This window comes from Gopherus evgoodei, chromosome 3 (assembly GCF_007399415.2).
Source record: "Gopherus evgoodei ecotype Sinaloan lineage chromosome 3, rGopEvg1_v1.p, whole genome shotgun sequence".
Taxonomy (NCBI): Eukaryota; Metazoa; Chordata; order Testudines; family Testudinidae; genus Gopherus; species Gopherus evgoodei.
Genome location: NC_044324.1, coordinates 197,756,433 through 197,779,143, shown reverse-complemented (window position 1 = coordinate 197,779,143; position 22,711 = coordinate 197,756,433). Strand labels below are relative to the sequence as shown.

Sequence of the window (22,711 nt, the reverse complement as noted above, 5' to 3'; positions counted from 1 at the left end):
TTCAGGGCCGGGAACCAGGTTTGGTAGCAGATGCCTTCCTTATCCCCTGGACGACGCATCTGTTCTACGCATACCCTCCGTTCCCGCTCGTCCACAAGGTCCTTCTGAAAGTGCGCAGGGACAGGGCCCGCTTGATCATGATAGCTCCAGCGTGGCCCAGGCAACATTGGTACTCCATGTTGCTGGACCTGTCTCTAGCCGACCCTGTCCCCCTGCCCCTTCACCTGGACCTGATCACCCAGGAGCACGGCAGGCTACGTCACCCAGACCTACAATCCCTGCACCTCACGGCGTGGCTCCTGAGTGGCTGACCCGGTCCGAGCTCTGTTGCTCTACCTCAGTGCGGCAGGTGCTCCTGGGCGGCAGGTGCTCCTGGGCAGCAGGAAGCCTTCCACCAGAGCGACTTATTCAGCGAAATGGAAGCGCTTCACCTGCTGGTGTGCGGAACACAGTTTCCTTCCCGCTGAGGTCTCTATTGCCATTATCTTAGACTACATCTGGTCCCTTAAGGCGCAGGGCCTGGCGATATCATCTCTTTGGGTTCATATGGCGGCCATCTCCACCTTTCACCCAGGGGAGGATGGCCGCTCGGTGTTCTCTCACCCTATGGTGACGAGATTCCTTAAAGGCTTGGAGCGTCTCTACCCCCAGGTTCGACGCCCTACCCCTACCTGGGACCTGAACCTAGTTCTCACCCGGCTCATGTCCCCTCCGTTTGAGCCATTAGCGACTTGCTCCCTGCTCTATCTCTCCTGGAAGACTGCCTTCCTGGTGGCCATCACCTCAGCCAGACGGGTGTCGGAGCTCCGGGCTCTCACCGTAGATCCCCCCTATATGGTGTTCCACAGGGACAAGGTCCAGCTGAGACCGCACCCAGCCTTTCTCCCCAAAGTGGTCTCAGCCTTTCATGTCAACCAGGACATCTTTCTCCCTGTCTTTTTCCCAAAACCCCACTCGTCTCGCAGGGAGCAGCAGCTTCACTCGCTGGACGTCTGTCGAGCGCTTGCTTTTTATATAGAGAGAACCAAGCCGTTCCGCAAAACCCCTCAACTCTTTGTGGTGGTAGCGGAATGGGCCAAGGGGTTACCTGTTTCCTCTCAAAGAATCTCCTCGCGGGTAACGTCCTGTATCCGAGCCTGTTGTGACTTGGATCGTACTCCTCCGGGTCACGTGACTGCGCACTCTACCTGGGCTCAAGCATCATCGACAGCTTTCCTTGCCCACGTGCCCATCCAGGAGATCTGTAGGGCAGCGACCTGGTCCTCCATTCATACCTTCGCTTCCCATTATGCCCTGGTCCAGCAGTCCAGAGATGACGCGGCCTTCGGCTCCGCAGTGCTACACGCCGCGACCTCTCGCTCCGACCCCACCGCCTAGGTAAGGCTTGGGATACACCTAACTGGAATGGATATGAGCAATCACTCGAAGAAGAAAAGACGGTTACTCACCTTTGTAACTGTTGTTCTTCGAGATGTGTTGCTCATTTCCATTCCACACCCGCCCTCCTTCCCCACTGTCAGAGTAGCCGGCAAGAAGGAACTGAGGAGCGGACGGGCCGGCAGGAGTATATATCAGGTGCCATGCCGGTGCCACTCTAGGGGGCGACCTGCCGGCCCACTGGAGTTGCTAGGGTAAAAATCTTCCGACGAACGTGCACGCGCGGCACGCACACCTAACTGTAATGGATATGAGCAACACATCTCGAAGAACAAGAGTTACAAAGGTGAGTAACCGTCTTATCCTGATAGTCATGATGGTATTCCTTGTGCTAAGCCTACAGGTCAAATGATTGTCAGGTGTTTGAGGTTGTTTTGACGTTGGAGGGAAGTCCAAATGTTTGAGGTAAATTAATCAAAAGCTTGCAGTTCTTGAAAGTTGGCAGCTCATAGGTTCTGCTGTCCAAATAGTCAGAGGGGAATAGACCTTGTTTTCATTACAAAGGAATTATTTCTTATAAAAGACAGAGCTCACGGGGCTCTGCAGTGGAGTGATCAAGTGTACCAAAATAATGAGCTTTCAAGAGAGACTCTGCCTTAGCAGAAGCTGAGAGATTTAGCAGTTTTACTGTCAATTTCCAGGGAAGTTTCTGAACCAATGGTGAGAAACTCCTACTGGTGATAATGTGTAACTAGTAATATACATTTTTATGGTGGGCTCCATCCCATCCTTATGCAATCCTGCTTGGCTGTTCTATTTCAGTGGTAATAAACTACTTTTTGTAACATCCTCATGGCATAGTGACTAGGAGCAAAGCCAGTTGCCATTCAGAGCACATAATTGCATGTGCAGACTGAACTGTTTGGAACCTGTTAAACTCCAATGTGCCAGCCAGCATTCAGCATTCAGTTATCACCCCCTTCAAAGTGCCATGTGAGCTCTAGTAACTGTCCAGGTATATGTGGAGAATAGCAGAAGGGAACTGCGATATCTCACTTGTTCAGAGCATTGTGCTCCTAACAGTATACGTATACAGAGACCCAATACTGCACTGTCAGGAAGAGCCAAAGAACGGTTGTAACTCTTAATGTATAAATTACCACCTGTTTTGGAGCTGTCAGTGTAAGTAGTTCCTCAAAATAAAGCAAACCAGAAGCGTGAACAGTACATTTGTTTTTGTGCATACAAGAGTCTTGGTTGTGCACTCTGTGTGGGAGGAGTCTGAAGAAAAGGGCAGTTTGAGCTGCTAAGAATTAGACTACTTATATGGAAGAAACATATGCAACACTAGGATATACTGATCATGGTATTTGCAGGTGTACATATATATTAATCCCTACTGCATCACATACATTTCAAAAGCAAATAGTGATGGTGACTTACTGCACGAGCTGGTTAGAATCTAGGAACCTATAGTAGCAGGCCTTTCTGTGTTCAGAACAAGGGTTTCACCATCCTGTCACTTTCTGTTGCCTGTGGCTGGGAGGGGCAAAGACAAGTGAGATTTTCCTGCAGGTGGATGTATTGATTCAGCTTCCTTTTCACAGTGAGTCTCAGTATCTGTCCATCTGCTATTATTCTGGGAAAGTCTCTTCCTTCACCACACAGCACTGTTTATACTAGAAGCTGGGCTGTTTCATTTACTGGCTGATAGGGATGCAAGCAGAATAGTTTTATGCCTCTGATTTGCAAAAAATCATATGAACCCCCAGAATAAACCAAAAAAATGGGCTCTTTGCTTGTCTTAGAATATTTCAGGGCAGTTAATGGAGCATAAACAAATTAGACAAGGAACAGTGATGACTTGCAAGTAGTAAAGCAGCCTTTAGCAGCAGTAAAGCTAAACAGCTAACTTTTCTGTTTTCTCTCTTAAATTTCAGGCTCAAATTGACCATTATTTGGGATTTGTGAACAAGACTGCCAGAGATGCAGTGACTAAGTGAGTTTATGTTGGCTGTTTCAAACTAGCTTGTATAGCCTTTTTGATGTACATGCAACACCTTGGGTATGTTAAAGAAGCTATATATAGTCATCAAGAGGAAAAAACTTACTTAAAAACTGTGGGAGATTTACAGAATCAACTGATTCCTTGCAGGTCAGTTAAAAATATTTGATGGAAAATGTTTGAATCGTGCAATTCTAATAGAAGTCCAGATAAGTGGATTTATATGCAGAGGACTTTAGGCGCTCAGCAGAGCAGGACTGAGTGAAGAGGGTTGTAGCAACTTTACTGCCAATTTTCTTATTGTTGCAAATTAATATATCTATGATAATTATCTGTAAACATTGACATTTTCAAGGCTACATTTATGCTATAAATACTGCTTTATTTCCACATTTAAATACCTTTTTAATTTTCTCTCACTCTTTCAGGATCCAAGCTAAAATACCTGGATTGAAACGCAAAACTGAGTAAAAAGCCTGAAGCTCAATAGGAGTTCATCTTTCAGGGGTCAAATATTCATTTGAATTACATGGGGAGGGTCAGGGAATAGCAAAACCTTGACATTGCAGTGCAATTTCACAGATCTTTATATTGTAGCAGCACAGTGTTTGAGGAAAAATACCTGTTTTGACTGCTATGTATTTCATCATCTTAAGTATTGTAAGCTGCTATGTATGGATTTAAAACTAATCATCTTTGTTTTTTCTGTGTGCAGCACCAGCTAATGCAAAAAATTTGAGAAAGCTGTACATTGTGCTTCATCAGAGGTAGTCTTTCTGCATTCAAGGTAGAGCGGAGAATAATATTTCCCATTTTGTGCACTGTGTATGTTCTGGGTAGGTCAAGGCAGATTTTCTAAAATGAGATGTTTAGAAGAATATACCATTAAGCAAGTTTGAAAAACTGTGGCTTTTTGGTATGAGTGTAGCTGTATTGTGATTTTATTGTTTTATCAATTGCGTGTGTGTGTGTGTATATATGGTATATATATACAAACACACACACACACACACATATATATATATATAGTATTTCACAAAGCTTAGATCTTTAAGCTGCTCCACAGTGCTTGATATTTCAGAAAATGGACTGATTTTAGGACTAGCCATAGCGCACAAATTTGAAAAATAAAATATTTCTAGAAACACTACCATCTATTTAAAAAACAAATGAACTTGCACACACATAAAACTTAAAGCATACACCGTGTTGCACAAACATAATCTGTGGAGCAAATATCTAATTCCTCATATGTTTGAAAATGTTGAGCATTGTTATGCAAGTAATTACAAATGAAAATGTATACACTTGTGGTTTAAGCTGTATTGAACTAAGTCTGTGGAATGCATTGTGAAATGTAAAAACAAAAAAACCAAGTATCAATAAAGCTTATAGACTTAAAGAATTTTGGCGTTTTGTCTTGAAAAGACTACCAGATTATAATACATATATTTATTACACAAGTCAGTCGAGCATCTGTCTTATGTAGTTCAGCACTTTGGAAAATTGAGAGAGATACGGAGTTGGTCCAGCAATTTTTCAGAATAATTTGTTGATTCTACTAACTTGACTGTAAAAATAAGATCAATGAAAATAGATAACCAAATTTATTTGACACATGGGTTTTCAAACAATTATTTGACTGTTGAAAAATAAATTCATGCATTAATATTGTCATATACAATATAATAATACAGCATTACTTCTGAGTATATTATATATAAAAACCAAACCACATAAACATATACAAATCATATTTATTTAAATGTTTTCCTGATAGACACTATTGCTCTTAAATATTTTTCACAAATCACCATTTAGCAATTCATTCCCTCACACAATTATTTTTATTCAGGATACAATCGACGTGAAAGGCCAACATTACAACACAGGCAAAGAAAATCCTCACCCAACATGGTTACATTATCTTAATACAGAAAAGATTTTTAAATTTTTTTTTTTTTTAAGACTATATGGGGTCCCTATTATGTGTCTGACAAACTGATCTTTTGCAGAGTATTGTAAGGCAATAGTTCCATTTATTTAAAAAAAAAATCACTAAGCTTCCTCAAGCACTTTTGTGTTAAATATATATTCATTACATTTTCATAATGCTTGCCTTCTCTCTTTTCTATGATATTTTATAGCCAATAGCTACCTTCTTTTTAGAGATGGGCAGGAACCAGAATTTCCATTTTTCAGGAAATTCTGTTTTGCTTTGGAACAAAACCAAGATTTCCTGTTAAAAAAAAAACAAAACAAAAACAAAAACAAAAACAAAAAAAACAAACAAACAAAAAAAAAACCACACACACAGGTTTGGGTCAATCAAACATTTCACTTTTTACATTTGTTTATAGTATGAAATATATACCAAAATGAAAAGTTGTTTTGGAATGAAAACTCAAAATGGAGCATTTTCAAAATGGAGCATTTCCACTCCATGTGGTAGTTTGTCGTAGTTTAGACTTTTTTAAAACTAAATTTCACTGAAATAGACAATTTCTGTCGAAAGATTTGGTTTTGAAAAAATGGCATTTTCTGACAAATGTTCCATTTGAATTTTCATTCAGTTCTATTTATTTCTGTTAATGTCATATACATGTTTCTAAACAGCATATGAATGGTTGCCAGATTAACCTAATCTCTTCTTACTGCTTTATCTGTCATTCATTATGTACAATTAGCACATATCCGAGGAACTCTTCCTGAGTAAAAGATGGGAAATGGTGCTTCTTGGTCTTGGACTCTTGTCCAAAGTAATTTACTAAACTTTTACTGTATACATAGTCAAATATAAAGCACAGACTCAAAGAGAGGGAGGAACACAAGAAGATAGCAGTATTTTTTAATGAATCCACCTTCTCCTTCCCCCCTCCCCTCCCCCCCGAAAAAAGTCCTTTGTACCCATATCATCCCTCAGAGCTGAGCTTAAATCCTGGCCTTGACCTGCTACCTCCATGAGCCAGATACATTCCGCCCGTTAATAGATGGTTCATGTCAGTGACAAACAGGAGGTTCAGATAATTGCTTGTATAACAGTATGTATGTTCTTTCTGAAGGAAACATTTTGGAATATGTGACAGTATTAAGAGTAGTACCAGGAGAAAATGGGTGACCGGTTCAGATCTGGAAAAAGTGTTTGTGTTAAGCCCTCCTCAGGATGGAAGTTTATAGCACCATATGCAGAAAGCTGACAGTGGTGGGAGGCCTATTTGCAAATTCTTTCAAAGGCACTTCATGGATAGAAAACTTTGCAAATTAAATGTGTTCTTTTAAAAAATAGTGAACTTTAAAAATGTGTTACTTGGTTCATTTGGTTATTCAATGTGAATGTGAAACCTCCTGTGGTCATTTAAAAAAAATACAAAGCCTTACTCAGAATGCATAAAATTCCAAACAAGAGTTTTAACAGTTGTGTTAAAATGGGAACATTCCTGAAGGAAGGTGTAAAGAAATGATTTTACAGATTCACAAATTAAATGCTGTTACATTTTAGGATTACTGACTCTCTCAAAAGTTTTTGTTTGTTTGTTTGTTTTTAATAGTTATAGCTGCTTGGAATTATTAAAAAATATTTAGCAAAAGCAGTTTAATGATTGAACTGTTCATTGCTGAGACCTCGGAACAACCTTTAAAACTTCAGCTTCCATCACAAAGGCATCACAAGTCTTTCAAATACGAGATTGTAGTAGCACTCAATATTACTACACTCAGATTCCGAAAGTGTGTAATCCATGCAGCATTTTTGTTATGAAATTAGAGCAGCCAAAGCATTGTGGACTGGTGTGACTCTTCACTCCTCTGCAGCCATATGGTAATTGCAGCACCAGAAGCAAGGGAATTCCTCTTTCAAAGACATCTCCACACAAATACACTAAAAAAAGTTAATTGGTGATAAAGTTGTCTTTAAAAATTAGCACTAGAATAATACTGTACAGATTGAAGGTTGTGTTCGCAGCTTCACCACTTGTGGGGAAAAAAAAACCTATCCTTTTACTCCCAAACTGACCAGATTTAGTATGGATATCAGTAAGAGAAAATGACTAAGGAGCCCTATGATACATTTTTGCTCAGTCACTTTTCAAAGAACAACACCGCTCCCTTATTCATACAACAACTGTAAACATCCAGTATGTGGGTTATTTTTTTTACTTTCAGCATTTGCTCACAAATTATCCAGCTTGCTTCAGAGAAAAGTCAGGCTGGTACAATGACTAAATTTTAATCTTGGCTGTACCCCAACTCATTGTGTGCCTTTGGGCAAAGTCACTGGTGTGTTGACGATCACTTAATAGCACATTGAAACTGCTCAACAGTTACACTTGAACCAGTATTTGGTTTTCTGAGTATTGAAAATATGCATATTTCCATAGACCCAATAGCAATTCCTATGTGGATCAGATCAATTTGTCAGATGCATGCGACGCTCATTCAGAGGAAAATTTCACAGACAGGACAAAGTGGGTATTCACCCACGAAAGCTCATGCTCCAATACGTTTGTTAGTCTACAAGGTGCCACAGAACTCTGTGCCGCTTTTATGGATCCAGACTAACACGGCTGCCCCTCTGAATGAGGTTCATACAGGATATGCAGACTAAGCATTTGTGAATAACTGACAGGAAAGATTTGCCTAATCGCCAATCTGCTAGGGTTGTCGTATCTCTGGGAGTCAGTTTCTGCCAGCACTTTCATTTTTGACATTTCAAACATTGCCTCATCTTTCGTATGTAAAAAATGTAGGTATATCACTATCATGGTCTAGGACAACTGATACTTAGGGTATGGCTACACTCGAAACATCAAAGCGCTGCTGCGGGAGCGCTGCTGCACTTTGAAGTGTGAGTGTAGTCGCAGCACCAGCGCTGGGAGAGAGCTCTCCCAGCGCTGCATGTACTCCACATCCTCATGGGGTTTAGCTTGCAGCGCTGGGAGCCGCGCTCCCAGCGCTGCGGCACTGTTTACACTGGTGCTTTACAGCACTGTATCTTGCAGCGCTCAGGGGTGTGTTTTTTTCACACCCCTGAGCAAGAAAGTTGCAGCGCTGTAAAGCGCCAGTGTAGCCATGACCAAAGCAATACCAGCTGCCTCACAATGGCCTTTTACTTACTCCTTTTGCCTGTGCTAGGTCAATAGCTACTTCCTCTTGCAGCCTTCCTGCTTCTCATCTACACGAACTTCATTGTGTTATGGGTATGGTTAGTTGTTCATCCATCAAAACACTCTAGGTACACCTTACATTTCACTGACATTGCTTACTTTTCTGTTCGAGCTGCACTGCTGTTTTCTGGATCTCTGTATGGCTCAACTAAGCTCTTGCAATTTGCCATTTAGCCATACTTGGAATTTTCTTGCATTTCTGCTTACCTGTTTTTTGAGGATTATTACTAATAACAGCATTATACTTAATAGGAGCCCCACTCATAGACCAGTGCTTTCCTGCCTCTGGGCTATATAACCTCCAATCCATCCTCTGCCTGATTCAGAGCAGAGACTTCAACCCGTCTCCCACCTGAGTGCCCAACATCCTATACATTGATTGGGGTGGATTAGGCAGCTGAGAATGGGCCTAAGCCAACAAGATGAGTGGGAAGACACCAAAGCTAATGAGGAGGGTGTAACCTAAGCCTAAGGGCTTGTCTACATGGTGCATTAATGTACACAAGCCAGGTGTAAATACTACGGCTGACCAGTGGGTCACATACTAACTGGCCCTGTGGAACCTGCTGGCTTGCTCTAAAAGTTCCTGAGTGTATCCTCGCATTGTATTGGGCCGAAGGGAGACCCTTTGGGAGACTCTGCCCAGGATTCACAACTGGGGCCCCTATCCTGGAGTTAGGTACTGAAAGTGTTTATTTTGGAAGAAATGCTGCTGCTGCATTATGCCCCCACCCTCTTTTACACTTTAGTCCAGAGGCTAGGACACTGATGTGGGAGATGTGTGTTCAGTTCCTCTCCTGCTAACGTGGAGAAGGATTTTGGGTCTCCCACCTCTCAGGAGTATGTCTTAGACCCTGAGCTATAGGATATGCTGGGGTGGGTCACTCTCAATTTCTCCTGTTGGAGCTGTTCCACTGTGGATAAATTATTAAATGAATAATCATATAGGCATTGGGCCAGCAGAGTGGCTCTATAGTCTAGAGTAGGGCACTCCCCTCCAGGTGAGAAACCTAAATTCAACTCCCTTCTTACCCTCAGGCAGAGGGGAGAATTGAATCTTGGTCTCCCACACCTAGGTGACCAGATAGCAAGGGTGAAAAATGAGGATGGGGTGGGTGGGGGGTAACAGGTACCTACATAAGACAAAGTCCCAAATCTTGGACCTGTCCCTATAAAAGTGGGACATCTGGTCACCTACCCACACCCCACATGAGTGCTCTAACCATGGACTAAAGATTATAAGGAAGAGTGCCTCCTTGCCAGTTTATGGGGGCTTAGAATGTGCTTTAAGCATGACTCCTGCTGGGATTTAGGTTCCAAGCTGCTGGGTGGTGTCTGGACTTAACTGCTGAATTTTGGGTGGGTGCTTTGGGGTCTTTTCCATCAGAGATGTATGCCTCTAGGGACTTCAGGTGCCTCTAGGGCAGTGGTCCCCAAGATTTTCATGGGTGTAGCTCCCAGGGGCAGAAGGGCAAGGGGGCCAAGGCTAGGGGTGGGGGCGTCGCAGCTGGGTGTGGGTGTGGGGCCGGGAATGGAGCCACAGCTGGGAATGGAGCTGGGAGCGGGCCCGGGAGCAGAAACTATGGCTGGGCCACAGTCGGGGGGCCAAAGCAGGAGTTGGGAGTGGAGCCACGGCCAGGGGCTGAAACTAGGAGCAGGGCTGAGAGTGGAAGCTGTGGCTGGGCCATGCTTAGGGGTCAAGGCTGGGGCCGGGAGTGGTGCTACAGCTGAGAGCCGGGGCCGCAGCCGGGTCTCTGGTAAAGCCGGGGTCAGAGCGGGAATGGGTGGTTCTCCCTCCTGGACCCCCCTGTGGGGGCTGGCCTAGGCCTTGCTGTGTCCCTCCCCAGTGTTCCTCTGCACTCCTCTAGGGTGGGTGTGCCCCACAGTTTGGAGCCCACTGCTCTAGGGTAAGGGGCAGCTGAGCAGGGATTTTGGGAATGACAGTGCCTTTGGGACTCTACCCCGTCATGGTTAGTTTAAAGCCAAAGCATGAGGTTTGCTGTTCCTTATAACTTTTTATCCTGGTTTGTGATCTCTGAGGTTGTCATTCATATTATTTTTCTTTAAAATGTGTTAAATTTTCTGACCTATGTTTGTTGAGCGTGACAGCCTTGATAGCCAAGTACTGAGAGTGTTTTAACCTAGTCTTTGTGTTCCTACATAAATGGATTTTGGATGCTGTGAGAAGATGCTAAACACAGTGTTACAATGGGGGTGGACCATACCTGGTTACAAAATTCTTGATTAGTAAAATAAGGAATTACCTGCAGTCATCTCCTCCTGTACTTATAACATACTTGTCATCATGAGAAAAGCATATGTTGGTAACATGAGCAGAGTGACCAAAATAACGCTTGTGTTTTGCCTATTAGAAAGAAGACAGAATATTGCAGACAATAAACAAACTATTACAGCTGTTAAAACCAAACAAACCCTATGTTCTTTTGCAAGTATATGAAAATACACATTTCATTTAGTGTAATACACTTCTAACTTACTGGCACTTCTTTGCCTTCAGGCTGTTGTAAAACTGGTTAAACACAAAACTTAGCATCTTAGAGTAAAATAAAAGCTAAAATGTACACTTACAAATTTTTCTGTACATGGAAAGTCATAAAGTTTCACTAGACCAAAATCATCTCCTGTCACTATATTTAAAGCAGCATGGGTCACACACGCACAGTTGACATCTGCTTTATCAGCATTTCTTGGCCAAATCCCAATGACTTCATCTCCAAGAATGCTGCTCCAAAACATAAAAAAAGAATATAGTTATGAAGACGCATGGGCCACTGGCTCTTCTGGACCAGTGTTATGGGCATAATGGTTGGCTTTACAGTAGGACAATGGTGGGTGCTTTCTCTAGGGATTCACCTTGTCCTTGTGCATTATTGCACCCAAATGCATCTTCATGGGATAGAGAGAGCACCCCATGTGCTCATTTTCCCTCATGCCCTAGACCATAACACAAGTCCCCTCAAGATGCACAAACTCACCCCTCATGAGGCACCAGCCCCCCTCATGTGAGATATAAATACATCTTGCCTCAGTGAGACACTCTTCCTTTCCCCCACATGTATGCTCCCACTCACACTGAAATTTTATAGCAGTGATGCCTCCTAGTAGTACTCCTTTCCTGGGCCCTAACTACTCAAGTGAGGGGATTATTGTTTGTATCTAGAGTGTTGCTTAAAATAGCTGTTTTTCCCTCACTTAGAATGTTTGCCTACGTATCAGCTGTCAAATGCACCCTCTCCTACATTCTCTGACAGAATAGGCCATAATAATTACATTGCAGTCTTGTGTTTGCTTGATAACAAAGCTGTAAGAGAGCATGTGTTATTCAATCCTACACTTGTTCCCTAAGAGCTAAAGCTTGTGTTTATTGTCATCTCACTGGATACTGGCAGATCTGATTAATGCCTGGACCAATGCATTAGTATAGTTCATTATTCATTACAGTTTTAAACTACACTGTAATTAAAAAGCCATAGAGGGTAAACTGGCCGCGCTGTTCACCAGACATTACAGCTCTGTCTACATTAAGCATACAGCCATGTATTTTTAATCATGTTGTAACTCAGTTATAATAACCACATTTAAGTAGCGGCCATGCAACAGCTTTTTCATAATATGACCATGTCAGCCCTGCTGTCTTTCTAGCCACATCTACCATGCTGCCTAACTGTGTATGTATTGGTGCATTCTGGTAAAATGTGGGAAGTGACTGCAGAGTGCCTCAGCAAGGGAAAGAGTGACTGAAGGGCTACACACAAAGTAGCACCAGCAATGCATAAAGCAATGCATTCTGGCATATCAGGCAGCTCAGCTGGCTGGGAGTAAAGGGACTGGTCAAGAGTGATTACACAGATGTGGGTAGGGGATAATCCTGAGTACCAGCCACATTGGGTGTGTGAGTACAAACCATGTACGGAGGCAACTGTGACACCACCTAGTTATAAATTAATTCTAAAAGTATAGTGCAGACAGGGCCTCAGAAAAGCAAAAGAGCTAGTGTTCTTCATATAATAGTTTTGCAAATCTAAAAGAGGCCAAAACTCTGTGAATCCCAGCACTAGCTGCACTTTCATAACAGTACCTTCACTTATCCTATTTCTGTAGTACAGAGTCATGCACAATCAGTTGCTTGTAAAAACAAGTTCTTTGGTTTTTAGACATTTCATCACCTTGTCCATGTGGCCCATGTGATCTTTTCTATTAGTGTGGCATCTACCACTTGCTTTCCCAGTGGTACCTCATGAACCTGACGTTTATAGGCACCGGTTGATACCTGAATGTAGAAAGAGTATATTAACTTTTCTATAAATGTATTTTGATGTTATTTCAATATTTAAAAATTTATTTCTTAACAGTAATGGTTTCCAGAGGGACAATATAGTTTATTGTTTAGTCTAAGTTTATAGCTTTCCTTGGGCTTTTGTAATTGAGTTATATACAATATAAGCTAATCACAACAAATTTACAATATGAACTAACGATTTGGCTGTTGAATGATCAGCTCATACTAATAATCCATTGCTGATGAATAATCTCTCAATCAGATTATTAGCTGTACTATCTCACATCTTCCTGTCAAAGTTGGCAGCATCAAAGACACCTTGGAAGGAAAACATGAACCATTTGGGTTCATGTACTTTAGTACTGTTGACTTGGACAAAAATATGTGAGATACTGTATATTATCTGCACTAATCTGATTGTGAGATTATTCACCAGCAGTGGATTATCAGTATGATCTGATCATTCAACAGCTCTGAGAACACAAGGGAAACTGCTATGGTACTAAAACTGTGAAACTAACTTTGCTTCTAACTAATAGAGAGCTTTTGCATAGCTACTTGTTGCTAGCAGATCCTCTTGCTATGTAATGATATTGCACTAGGCTCAGTCTTAGAGAGATGGCATTTTTCATACAGTATCTGAGAGTAAAGAGAAGGCTTTATACTCTCAGCTTCCATCACAAAATTTATAGGTCAGAACATTGCTGGCCCCTTGAAGCAGTGCAAGGTAAAACAAAATCCCCATTCCCTGAGTCCCCTTGCAAGAACTAGCCACTCTTGCAGTCCTTGTGCAAGGACTACTACTCCTTTTGTGATTCCAACGGGGCAATGACATTTATGAAAGACAAGGATCTGCCCCCACTCCCCTTACCTTGGATAGCATCACTGCCCAGCTGTGGAGAAGAGCACATGCTGTACCTCCCCCTTAAAAGGAGTAGCAACAGGTATGCTCCCCACACACATTTGGGAGCTTCAAAAGATGTCATGCACACTACCTCATGCAGCTCATTGTTGCACAACATCTTTGATGATGATCAGTGCTCTAAAGGCATATTTGAGCCCTAAGGGTACAGAGTACTTGTGTGTGTGACCAGCCTTTTTCTGTAAACTTTTCAGAACACAATAGTGAAAGAATGTTGTGACAGGTTGGACACACACACCCCGGGATGTCACCTTGTGTGCTGAGATACCCCTGAGTCTACCTGTTCTGCCAGCATGGGACCTCTTTAACCTGACTTGCTGAGCCAGGCTCTTAAAACATCCTCTAACACACACAGAGGCAGGGTCACACCCAGCTGCAGATCAGCTCTGGGAAGACTCAGCTTAAGGGACTTGCTCCAGCACTCAGATGTCCACCTCCCTTCGAGTACAGACCCAAAGATATATTATGAAATTCGCCCCCTCCCTCAATGTGGAAGAGGGGGTACACAACTACAGCCAGGCAGCGCTGATGGCCCAGCAGCAAGAGACAATGGACTGTAAAAGAGCTTTTGTCTTCCTGTGAACGTGTGGGTCAGCCTGTGAAGAATGGCTACAGGGGCTCTACAGAGTCAGGTGGTATTGTTACCTGATATTAAAACATTACATGGGACTTCTTGTAACTTTCCACTGTAAGGGAAGGTGGGGGGGGGCCAAGCTAGGAAACAACAGACGCCCGCCTTATGCTAATCCTATTTAAGGGTGGGGAGTGAGGTAATCCTGGTTGTGAGAGCTGCCCTGCTTCCCCACCCAAGATGACCGCTGGAAACTACTAAGACTGAACCGGGGGAAAGAAATGAACCCAGGCTGTAAGGGTGTCTGGCCTGTGAAGATTATTAGAACCACATTTAGGATGAGAACTTACATGTAACCAGTTTCTTTAGTGTATTAAGCTTAGTTTGCATGCTGTTTTATTTTTTTTAGTAATCTGCTTTGTTCTGTCAGCTATCTCCTTAACTACTTAAAATACACCTGTTATAGTTACATTTATTTCTGGTTTATAATATAACTCAGTTTATGTGATTTCTAACTAAAGGGAAGGAGCAGGAAGTTGTGTACACCCTCCTCCACATTAACGGAAGAGGTGAATTTCATATCATTTTGGGTTTGTACTCCAAGTGGGGGGGGTGAACATCTGGGTGCTGTGGCAAGCCCCTTAAGCTGAGCCTTCCCAGAGCAGATCTCTGTCTCTCTGTGCAGGTAGGTGTGGCCCTGCCTGTGTGCTTGGCTGTAAAAGGCTGGGGATCCTAACCCAGCAAGGCCAGGTAAAGGGGATTCAGACTGGCAGAACAGTCTGACTCTGGCATTCCAGCACACCAGGGTGACATCCCAGGGGGGCCAATCTGTCACAAATGTACCCATGTTTACTGTTCTACCATTACTGTGTGTGCCTGTACTCTAGAGCTAGCTTTTACCTTCATGAGGCCAGGTAATTCTACTATACTGATAAGTCCTAATAGGGTAATATATAACTGTAGTTACAAATTCCTAGATTAATTAATCCTTAACTCCAGCCCAAAAGCTATTTGTTATTGCAGTTTTGAATACAGGCATTTTGATGAAAATTGGGATGCTGGTTATACTCACTTGCATGCCAGTACCCCAAAATGCTCTTTGAACTCACAGATCATTTCATAGCAAGGCTTGTACTTGTTTCTTGGGACAACTGATAAATTTAGGGGATGTTTGTGGATGAACAGAGCTCTTTAGATCACAGAATATCAGGGTTGGAAGGGACCTCGGGAGGTCATATAGTTCAACCCCCTGCTCAAAGCAGGACCAATCCCCAGACAGATTTTTACCCCAGTCCCCTGAATGCTCCCCCCAGATTGAACTCATAAGCATGGGTTTAGCAGGCCAATGCTCAAACCACTGAGCTATCCCTCCCCACTTTAATCCTATGCTTAAGGCCAGACTTTTGGAAGGCTTTTTACATGCTTAATTTTGTTCCTTTAAGTGTTTGATGATCAGTTGATGAGAGGAACTCTAAACAACTGCATGACTACCTAAAACATACCTGAATATATCTGCTGTCTGCTGAAAAATCCATCTGAATGACAAAACTTGGAATGTCTTTGCAGTAGCCTATCCGGTTTAAGGTTGTGCCTTGGGTGAGGTCATAAAAATCGACAGTATGTTCTTGTGAGCCAACAGCTAAAAATCTGTTATCAGGGCTGATTCTAGACAACAAATCATGAAGCAGGGATATAATTTGCTGTATTGATGCATTTGTTAAGATTTTCGTTTGCTTTGAGCCACTGTTCTTATGGTACAAAAGTTCAATCTTTTCTAAGAAAAGACTGACAAACAATAACAAGTTCTGATCCAGACCAAACCTCACCACTTATGTTGAATCAGAAAGAAACACTGATGCTTGAAGCATATGTAGTTAAGAATTGTTAATATTTCATTATTATAAAGTGCCTAACAATATGGGCAAAGTATCATTTATCATTTATCCTTTGAGGCTGAGATACGGGATTTCCCAGTGCTATGTGGTGATATTGTAATGTAACTCATCTTATTAAAAGTCTAATATGCAAAGATTACTAGCTGTATTCAGGTGGAGATTAGACTCCTAGACTTTAAGTCTGAAAGGGCCATCATGATCACCTAGTCTGACCTTCTGTAGAGCACTGGCCACACAACTTCAGCCACCCATTCCTATAGTAGGTCCATAACCTTTATCTGAGTTATGGAAGTCCTCTAATCTTGATTTAAAAAGACTTCATTTAAAGAGAATCCATCCTAGTTCAATCAGGAAATGACCCTAAATAAGGACTGCGGGTTTAGGGCCATATTGTCCTATTTCAACTGAATTTCTGATGTACCTGATATCCTGAATAGCTGATTTCCGGTCTCGTTTTTTGCCCCAAACTTTAAGACTGTTTACAAGTAAGATGACAAATTCTCCATTCTTCATTCCAATAGCTACCATCTCACCATCAGGACTATATGCAGCACATCTTGCAGCATGGCCTAAATTCACTTTATTCAGCAGTTTCTGTATCAACAAAAACAATGATTTCTTACTAGTTTTTTCTCTGCAGAAAACTATAAAAAGTCTCTTTTAAGCAAAGCTATCTATAAGAGAACAAAAAGACACTTACTTAAAAGAAAATTGTATAGTTTCCTCAAAATGACAGTCTGAAATTTCACATAGTAAGTCACTTCTCACCAGAGAGACATTGTAAAATAAATTTGAAAGTAAGGCTTTGATTAAAATGGACATTTCAGTGCTTCCAGTCTTCTTGCACTGAACTCATTACATGGAGGTAGCCCAGCAAAAAAGGCTGTAAAATCAATTTCTATATGGGTTTAAACACTAATTTGAATAATTTATTTAACTATTAAATATGAAGTTCTTTTGATTTGTTAAACCAAGTAATGCCACCAATGTTCCTACTTCTTCACTTACCTTACTGTGTTTATATTAAATGTAGTTGATATTAAAAAATGGTCCATACTATTTTTGAGCCACTGTCAGGTAGTTTGGATGCAAATTATTCCAATAAAGGAGTGCTTTTATTATTTTATTCCACATAGATACCCAAGCAAAACAAGCTATAATGGTAAAAGTGTGAGCTTTGCTGGTATAACTGAATCTACACTAGGAACTTCTGCCAGCACAGCTTTGTTGTTCGGGGATCGCATCTCTTCACATACCTGACAGATGTAACTATGCTAGCAGAAGTCTGCAGTGAAGACATAACGCAGGTCCAACCAGATAATTAATGCAAATTTAAGACTAAGATACAGCTCTGGGGGCTACAGAACTTAAGTGGTGGTGGAAGAAGGTATTATGTTTGCAGACAGGGAGTTTTGGAGCACTTTCAACACAATTTTTGAAGGCACAGTGTATTTTCCCCACTGCTGACTCTGTGCACCCTAGCTGTTTGCATTCAATTAGAACATTGACCCAAGCCATTCTATATCTTCTAAATTTTGTTTTTAAATACATTTTACAGTGCATACATGACAGAAAGCACTTCTTAAGCCTGGGAAGTTTCGAATAGCTGCACATCTCAGCAAAATGCAGATGGATTTCTTTTAGAAACAGCAATGAACCATACCACCAAAGACTCACCTTTTCACACTACAGATTAATATGGGAACAACATGGAAATATAGGGACAAACGTGCTCTGTATATGTGCATGCTTCAAAGAGAGTTGCATACATGAACAGAGGGCAACACATAGCTCACAGTTGGAAAAAATCTTGATTACATAATGATACTGCTACTGATGACATGCTTCTTAGTTTAAATGGTACTCACTTTGTCACAGAGGTCCCAGATTCTTGCTGTTCCATCATTACTTGCAGTGATAAATATGTCTTTTGTGGGGTGAGCTGCTAAACCCCAAATCTCTCCTTCCATGTGATTGTCAATCAGCAGGTTTGAAGCAGCATTTTTTTCTCCTACTTCAAGTATTTCCCCATCTTTGGTTCCCACTAAAATTTTACCCTGTTGTAGTCAAAACATGGTGAGAACCAGATTATCAAAATACTGCACATAGTATCAACACATTAAAATATAAGATATGTAACAGAAAACTTATTATAACTAGTCTTGATTTATGCTTCATTCAGCATCTTGAAACAATATATTAAGTGAACTAGTCTTTCATTTTCAGAGGCCAATTTTCAAATCCTGGTTTAGATCCCTAGGGTTTTTTTTTGCCCAGATTATAGAGTTTACATACAATTTGGCATGACTGGCAGACTCTGCTCATGAGAGACACAGAAGTGGAGTAGCAGTGATGTTGGAAGGATTCGGATGCAGTGGCAGACTTCACGATAAATTGTAGCACCCGCATATGTTATCAGTCCTTGACTGCCATGAACACAACATTCGTCCACAATTAGGAAAAAATGTCACCGTTTCCCACATGCTTTATCTTTCATTATTTTTATCTTATATTCTTTTACCACTGAATCTCTGTATCTCCTCCACAGTCAACTATACTCATCCACTGTCAGATAATGACATTAACTGAAAACAGTTGGTTATAATACTTAGGTCAAATTCAGAAATGATACGTAAGGGGGTGTAATTTAGACCTCTTTGGGCTAATTTAGACTTGCTTGAGCCTGATTCTCATTTATGATCATTTACACTGTCAGAAATGTGCAAAGGAATCAATGTAAATGATCATTAGGGAATCTTATGCTCAGTTAGATTTTCTTAGACCTGCTCTACCTATACTTAATGTACTCTAAATTGTCTAACTTACACTGCAAGGAGTTGGAAGAAAAGTGTAAGAAGAGGTAAATTAAAGTAGAGTGAGACCTACTTATTAATGATTTAGAGCTAAGTAATATTGTTATTATTATTGCCACTGAATTTGAACCTCTGACTGTAGTTCACTAACACAATATGTTTAGAAGATCAAGGATATTCTGAATTCCAAGGGTCCAATAATGCAAAGTTAAATTGAGCCAATGTCATTATGTATCAGCATGTGCCAATAGCTGTTAGACATGTACTGTTTGTGCCTAAAAATGTAGATGTGCAATTGTTTGCTCATTACCATAAAACTCGGACCATAATGTCTACATTTTACTGGTGCACAAAAAAATCAACTATTCAGGCTGAGTTACAAAACTTTTAACTTTTTTTTTATATTAAATATAAAACTATTTATAATTAACATGTTTAGGATTATAGTGTATTCTATTACTGATTTCAGGATTATACAGTTTAAATCAAATGTTGCAATTCACCTTTTAAAATAGTATTCTTTGTCTATCATTTACATCTAAATATTCTGCCATGTAGTACACAAATACAAAAACAAAAATATTTGTTTTTAAGAGCTGATGCACATGAATCAATATTATATTAAATCTCCAAGGTCTAAATTTAGCAAGCTACTTAAAAGCATTGCTTAATTTTAAGCATATGAATGGTTCCACTGACTGCACTTGAGGACCAAATAAGGGTCTAAAGCTAATTCTGCCCTCAGATGCATGTGCGACTCCCATGAAGCCGGAGGGATAACTCAGTGGTTTGAACATTGACCTGCTAAACCCAGAGTTGTGAGTTCACTCCTTGAGGAGGCGATTTGGGGCAAAAATCTGTCTGGGGATTGGTTCTGCTTTAAGCAAGGCATTGGACTAGATGACCTCCTGAGGTCCCTTCCAACCCTAATATTCTAAAAGGAATCTCTCTGAAGTTCCACATGCATTGATCTAAGCACAGAATTTGGCTCAGAGAGGCACAGTTTTAGCCAGACTTCTAAAAACGTTCATATATCCCTTTGGAATTTATACCCCATATTTAGATGTGCAAATAGGCATGTAAAATCAGGTAGATTAGTGCATGCAAACTGAGCTAGGTGCATATGCAAAATTTTTGCACATAAACTTAGAGGGGCTTCAGTGATTATCATCTCTTTGCTCTATTCCTGTTCCTCCATGCAACAAGAACAACATCAAGAATAACATAGGGACTTATGATGATGAGAGTAATAGGCAGTAAATTAAAAAACTTTTCATGTTGACTCACTCACTTTTCCTCTACAAACTGAGCGCACACACTCAATGAGCTGTCCTGTCTCAAGCTGAAATGCTCGGCAGCGCTTCATCTCCTGGTCCCACAATTTTATGGCACCGCCTTCTTTTGTCCTGAAAAAGAGCAAGTTGTCAAATATTATATGGAATTCTCCTTTCCCACTGACTGGAATTTATCAAATATGCAGATTTTAGTGCTAAAGTAGTACTTTTTAGAAATTATTGTTTAAATACCAAAACATATGCATAATCTCCTTGTCTTGTATTTAAAGAAGGTGCATTACAGTATTATGGCAAGGAAATAATAAAAATGAGTATCAAACTATCATTTTGCATATTTTCCAAAGCAGTGCTGCTACTACTGTTACTACTACTACCACCACTACCATGATGTAAATGGAAAATAGGTTTTGTGATAAAATCAGGACAAATGGCTGCAAGGAAAGAAGAAAAAACAGACCCAGAAGGTTAAAAGGCCCTCTTCCCTATCAGCTGGGGAGGGGTGACTACAGGTCAGTCAGGTTCAGCTGAGAAGTGGTTACCAAAGCTCAGTTAGGATCAGCTGAGAGGGAGTTACATGAGATCAGTTAGGATCAGCTGAGTCCAACTAAGGGCTGCCTGAGACCTTTTTAAACTTATCCCTTCCTGTGGGGAGAAGTGGGGTGAGAGAGAGAAGGGAGTCAAGCTACCAGTAGGCAAGTAGCAGCAAGTAAGCAAGCCTCTCCAGGAGGAGAGGCTGCATTCCCTCCCAGGAGGGAGAAAAACAAGCCCAAAACACTGGCTAAGAGAAGCCCCTGTGCAGCCAAGAGGGACTGTTTTACTCCAAGCCCATCTCACCAAGGCTAAAAACAGCTGAGGCTGGTCAGATCAAGAAGGTGCCTTGCCACAATCTCTCTGTTAATTAATCTCAAACCACTATAGCATTGGCTGTAAAAGTGGTCAGTTCTGAAAAAAGTGTATTTGACTTCTGGAAAATAGAATATCTTGGAAATCAAAGATAAAGAAATGGTCAGAAGAGAGAGTCTGGGATTTGAGTAAACCTAACAATTATGACAAAAATGCTGCTGTCAGCCTCTACTATGCAGGAGGTCAGAAACCCCACAAAAAGAGAAGGGAGAGTGCACAGAAGTTATGTCTGCTGCCATACTACAGCTCCTCTTGCTCCCCATTCCACTGTTGTGACCCACATCCTCTCTCCGTATTGTGACATTTAGATTATTAGCTCAGTGGGACAGGTACCTCTGCTTTTTATATATAGACGCTCCCCAAGTTACGTAAACACAATGTACGCAAATCTGAGTTTACGGAAAAAGTTCCATAAGCTAGAAATAGGAGGATTTTTTTGGGGGGGGAGGGGGGGATGCGTAATGGTCAGAGATACATTTCCAACTTACGCAAAATTTGAGTTACGTAAGGCGTTCCGAAATGGAACGCTTGCGTAAATCAGGAAGTGTCTGTATCCATGAAGCACTGTGTACATCTAGGGCTTTGTATAAATAATAATAATCATCTAATAATCTGACACAAACATAAACAATGTATTTCCGGAAGATGTGTATCTTACGGTCTTTCCTTCCCTCCAGTTACAATTAGTCCATCTCGAAGAGTTGTGTACATTGTAAACACTGGACCTGTATGAGCTTTTGCCACCAGTCTAACCAGAAAGTGATCCTTCCACACATAGACATCTCCATTTATGGCACCAGTAAACGTAAGGTTATTCTGTAACAAATAGAAACAATCTTCACTGTAGAAATCATTAGTAACATTTTTATTGTTTCTTTAGGAAACTGAATTAAAACTTTCTTCCTGTCACTGTATTTCTCACAGAAAAGTCAGCTATGATACAACCATAGTATGTTAGTAAAATCACATACTTTGGAAAAGAACAATTGCTTACTCTATAGTATCTGTGGTTCTTCAAGATGTTGTAGTCAATGTGGATTTCTCTGTAGGTGTGCACGTGCCTTGTGTGTACAAGACAGAAATTTTCAGTGTCCACTGGGGCCACATATTCACTCTCTGTCTGGTGTCTTCTTGTGTTCTCACATGAGGGCATAAAGGGTGAAGTGGCCACAACTCTCCTTCAATTGCTTTGCAGTTCAAAGCCCATGTTAGATGAGGACTAAAAAGTGGGGGTGGATGTCAGGTTGTGAGACCCATATCTACAACATCTCAAAAAACATAGTTACTGCCAGGTAAGTAGCCATTCTTTCTTCATCAACTGTGTGTCAGTGTGGGCCCTGCTGTAGATGACTACAGGATGGTGGAAGGGAGGAGTATCAGTTGAATAAGTCAGAGAATAATTGAAGTACTACTGTCTCAAATGTCACATCTGCGCTGTTCACCACATCAAAGGCACAATGTTTCACAA

At 41.2% G+C, this 22,711-nt stretch overlaps 2 protein-coding genes across 10 annotated transcripts in view; one reads left to right on the top strand and one right to left on the bottom strand.

Moving 5' to 3' along the window:
- The window catches only part of RTN4 (reticulon 4), a 124,699-nt gene extending 119,912 nt beyond the window's left edge, over positions 1 to 4,787 (top strand). For all 5 annotated transcript variants that reach the window (XM_030557765.1, XM_030557766.1, XM_030557767.1 and 2 more), the window contains 2 exons: positions 3,318 to 3,376; positions 3,811 to 4,787. In XM_030557765.1, the coding sequence (XP_030413625.1) occupies positions 3,318 to 3,376; positions 3,811 to 3,853 (102 nt within the window). In that variant the 3' untranslated portion in view covers positions 3,854 to 4,787. The remainder of the gene's footprint in view (positions 1 to 3,317; positions 3,377 to 3,810) is intronic.
- A 61-nt stretch (positions 4,788 to 4,848) lies between these two features.
- The window catches only part of EML6 (EMAP like 6), a 397,023-nt gene continuing 379,160 nt past the window's right edge, over positions 4,849 to 22,711 (bottom strand). For 4 of the 5 annotated variants that reach the window (XM_030557759.1, XM_030557761.1, XM_030557762.1 and 1 more), the window contains 9 exons: positions 21,902 to 22,059; positions 20,337 to 20,451; positions 18,101 to 18,289; positions 16,654 to 16,826; positions 15,840 to 16,002; positions 12,732 to 12,835; positions 11,134 to 11,287; positions 10,809 to 10,909; positions 4,849 to 7,259 (listed from right to left, as the gene is read on the bottom strand). In XM_030557759.1, the coding sequence (XP_030413619.1) occupies positions 7,235 to 7,259; positions 10,809 to 10,909; positions 11,134 to 11,287; positions 12,732 to 12,835; positions 15,840 to 16,002; positions 16,654 to 16,826; positions 18,101 to 18,289; positions 20,337 to 20,451; positions 21,902 to 22,059 (1,182 nt within the window). In that variant the 3' untranslated portion in view covers positions 4,849 to 7,234. Of the gene's footprint in view, positions 7,260 to 10,808; positions 10,910 to 11,133; positions 11,288 to 12,731; positions 12,836 to 15,839; positions 16,003 to 16,653; positions 16,827 to 18,096; positions 18,290 to 20,336; positions 20,452 to 21,901; positions 22,060 to 22,711 lie in introns of those variants that run through there. The other variant, XM_030557764.1, reaches the window with a different exon arrangement.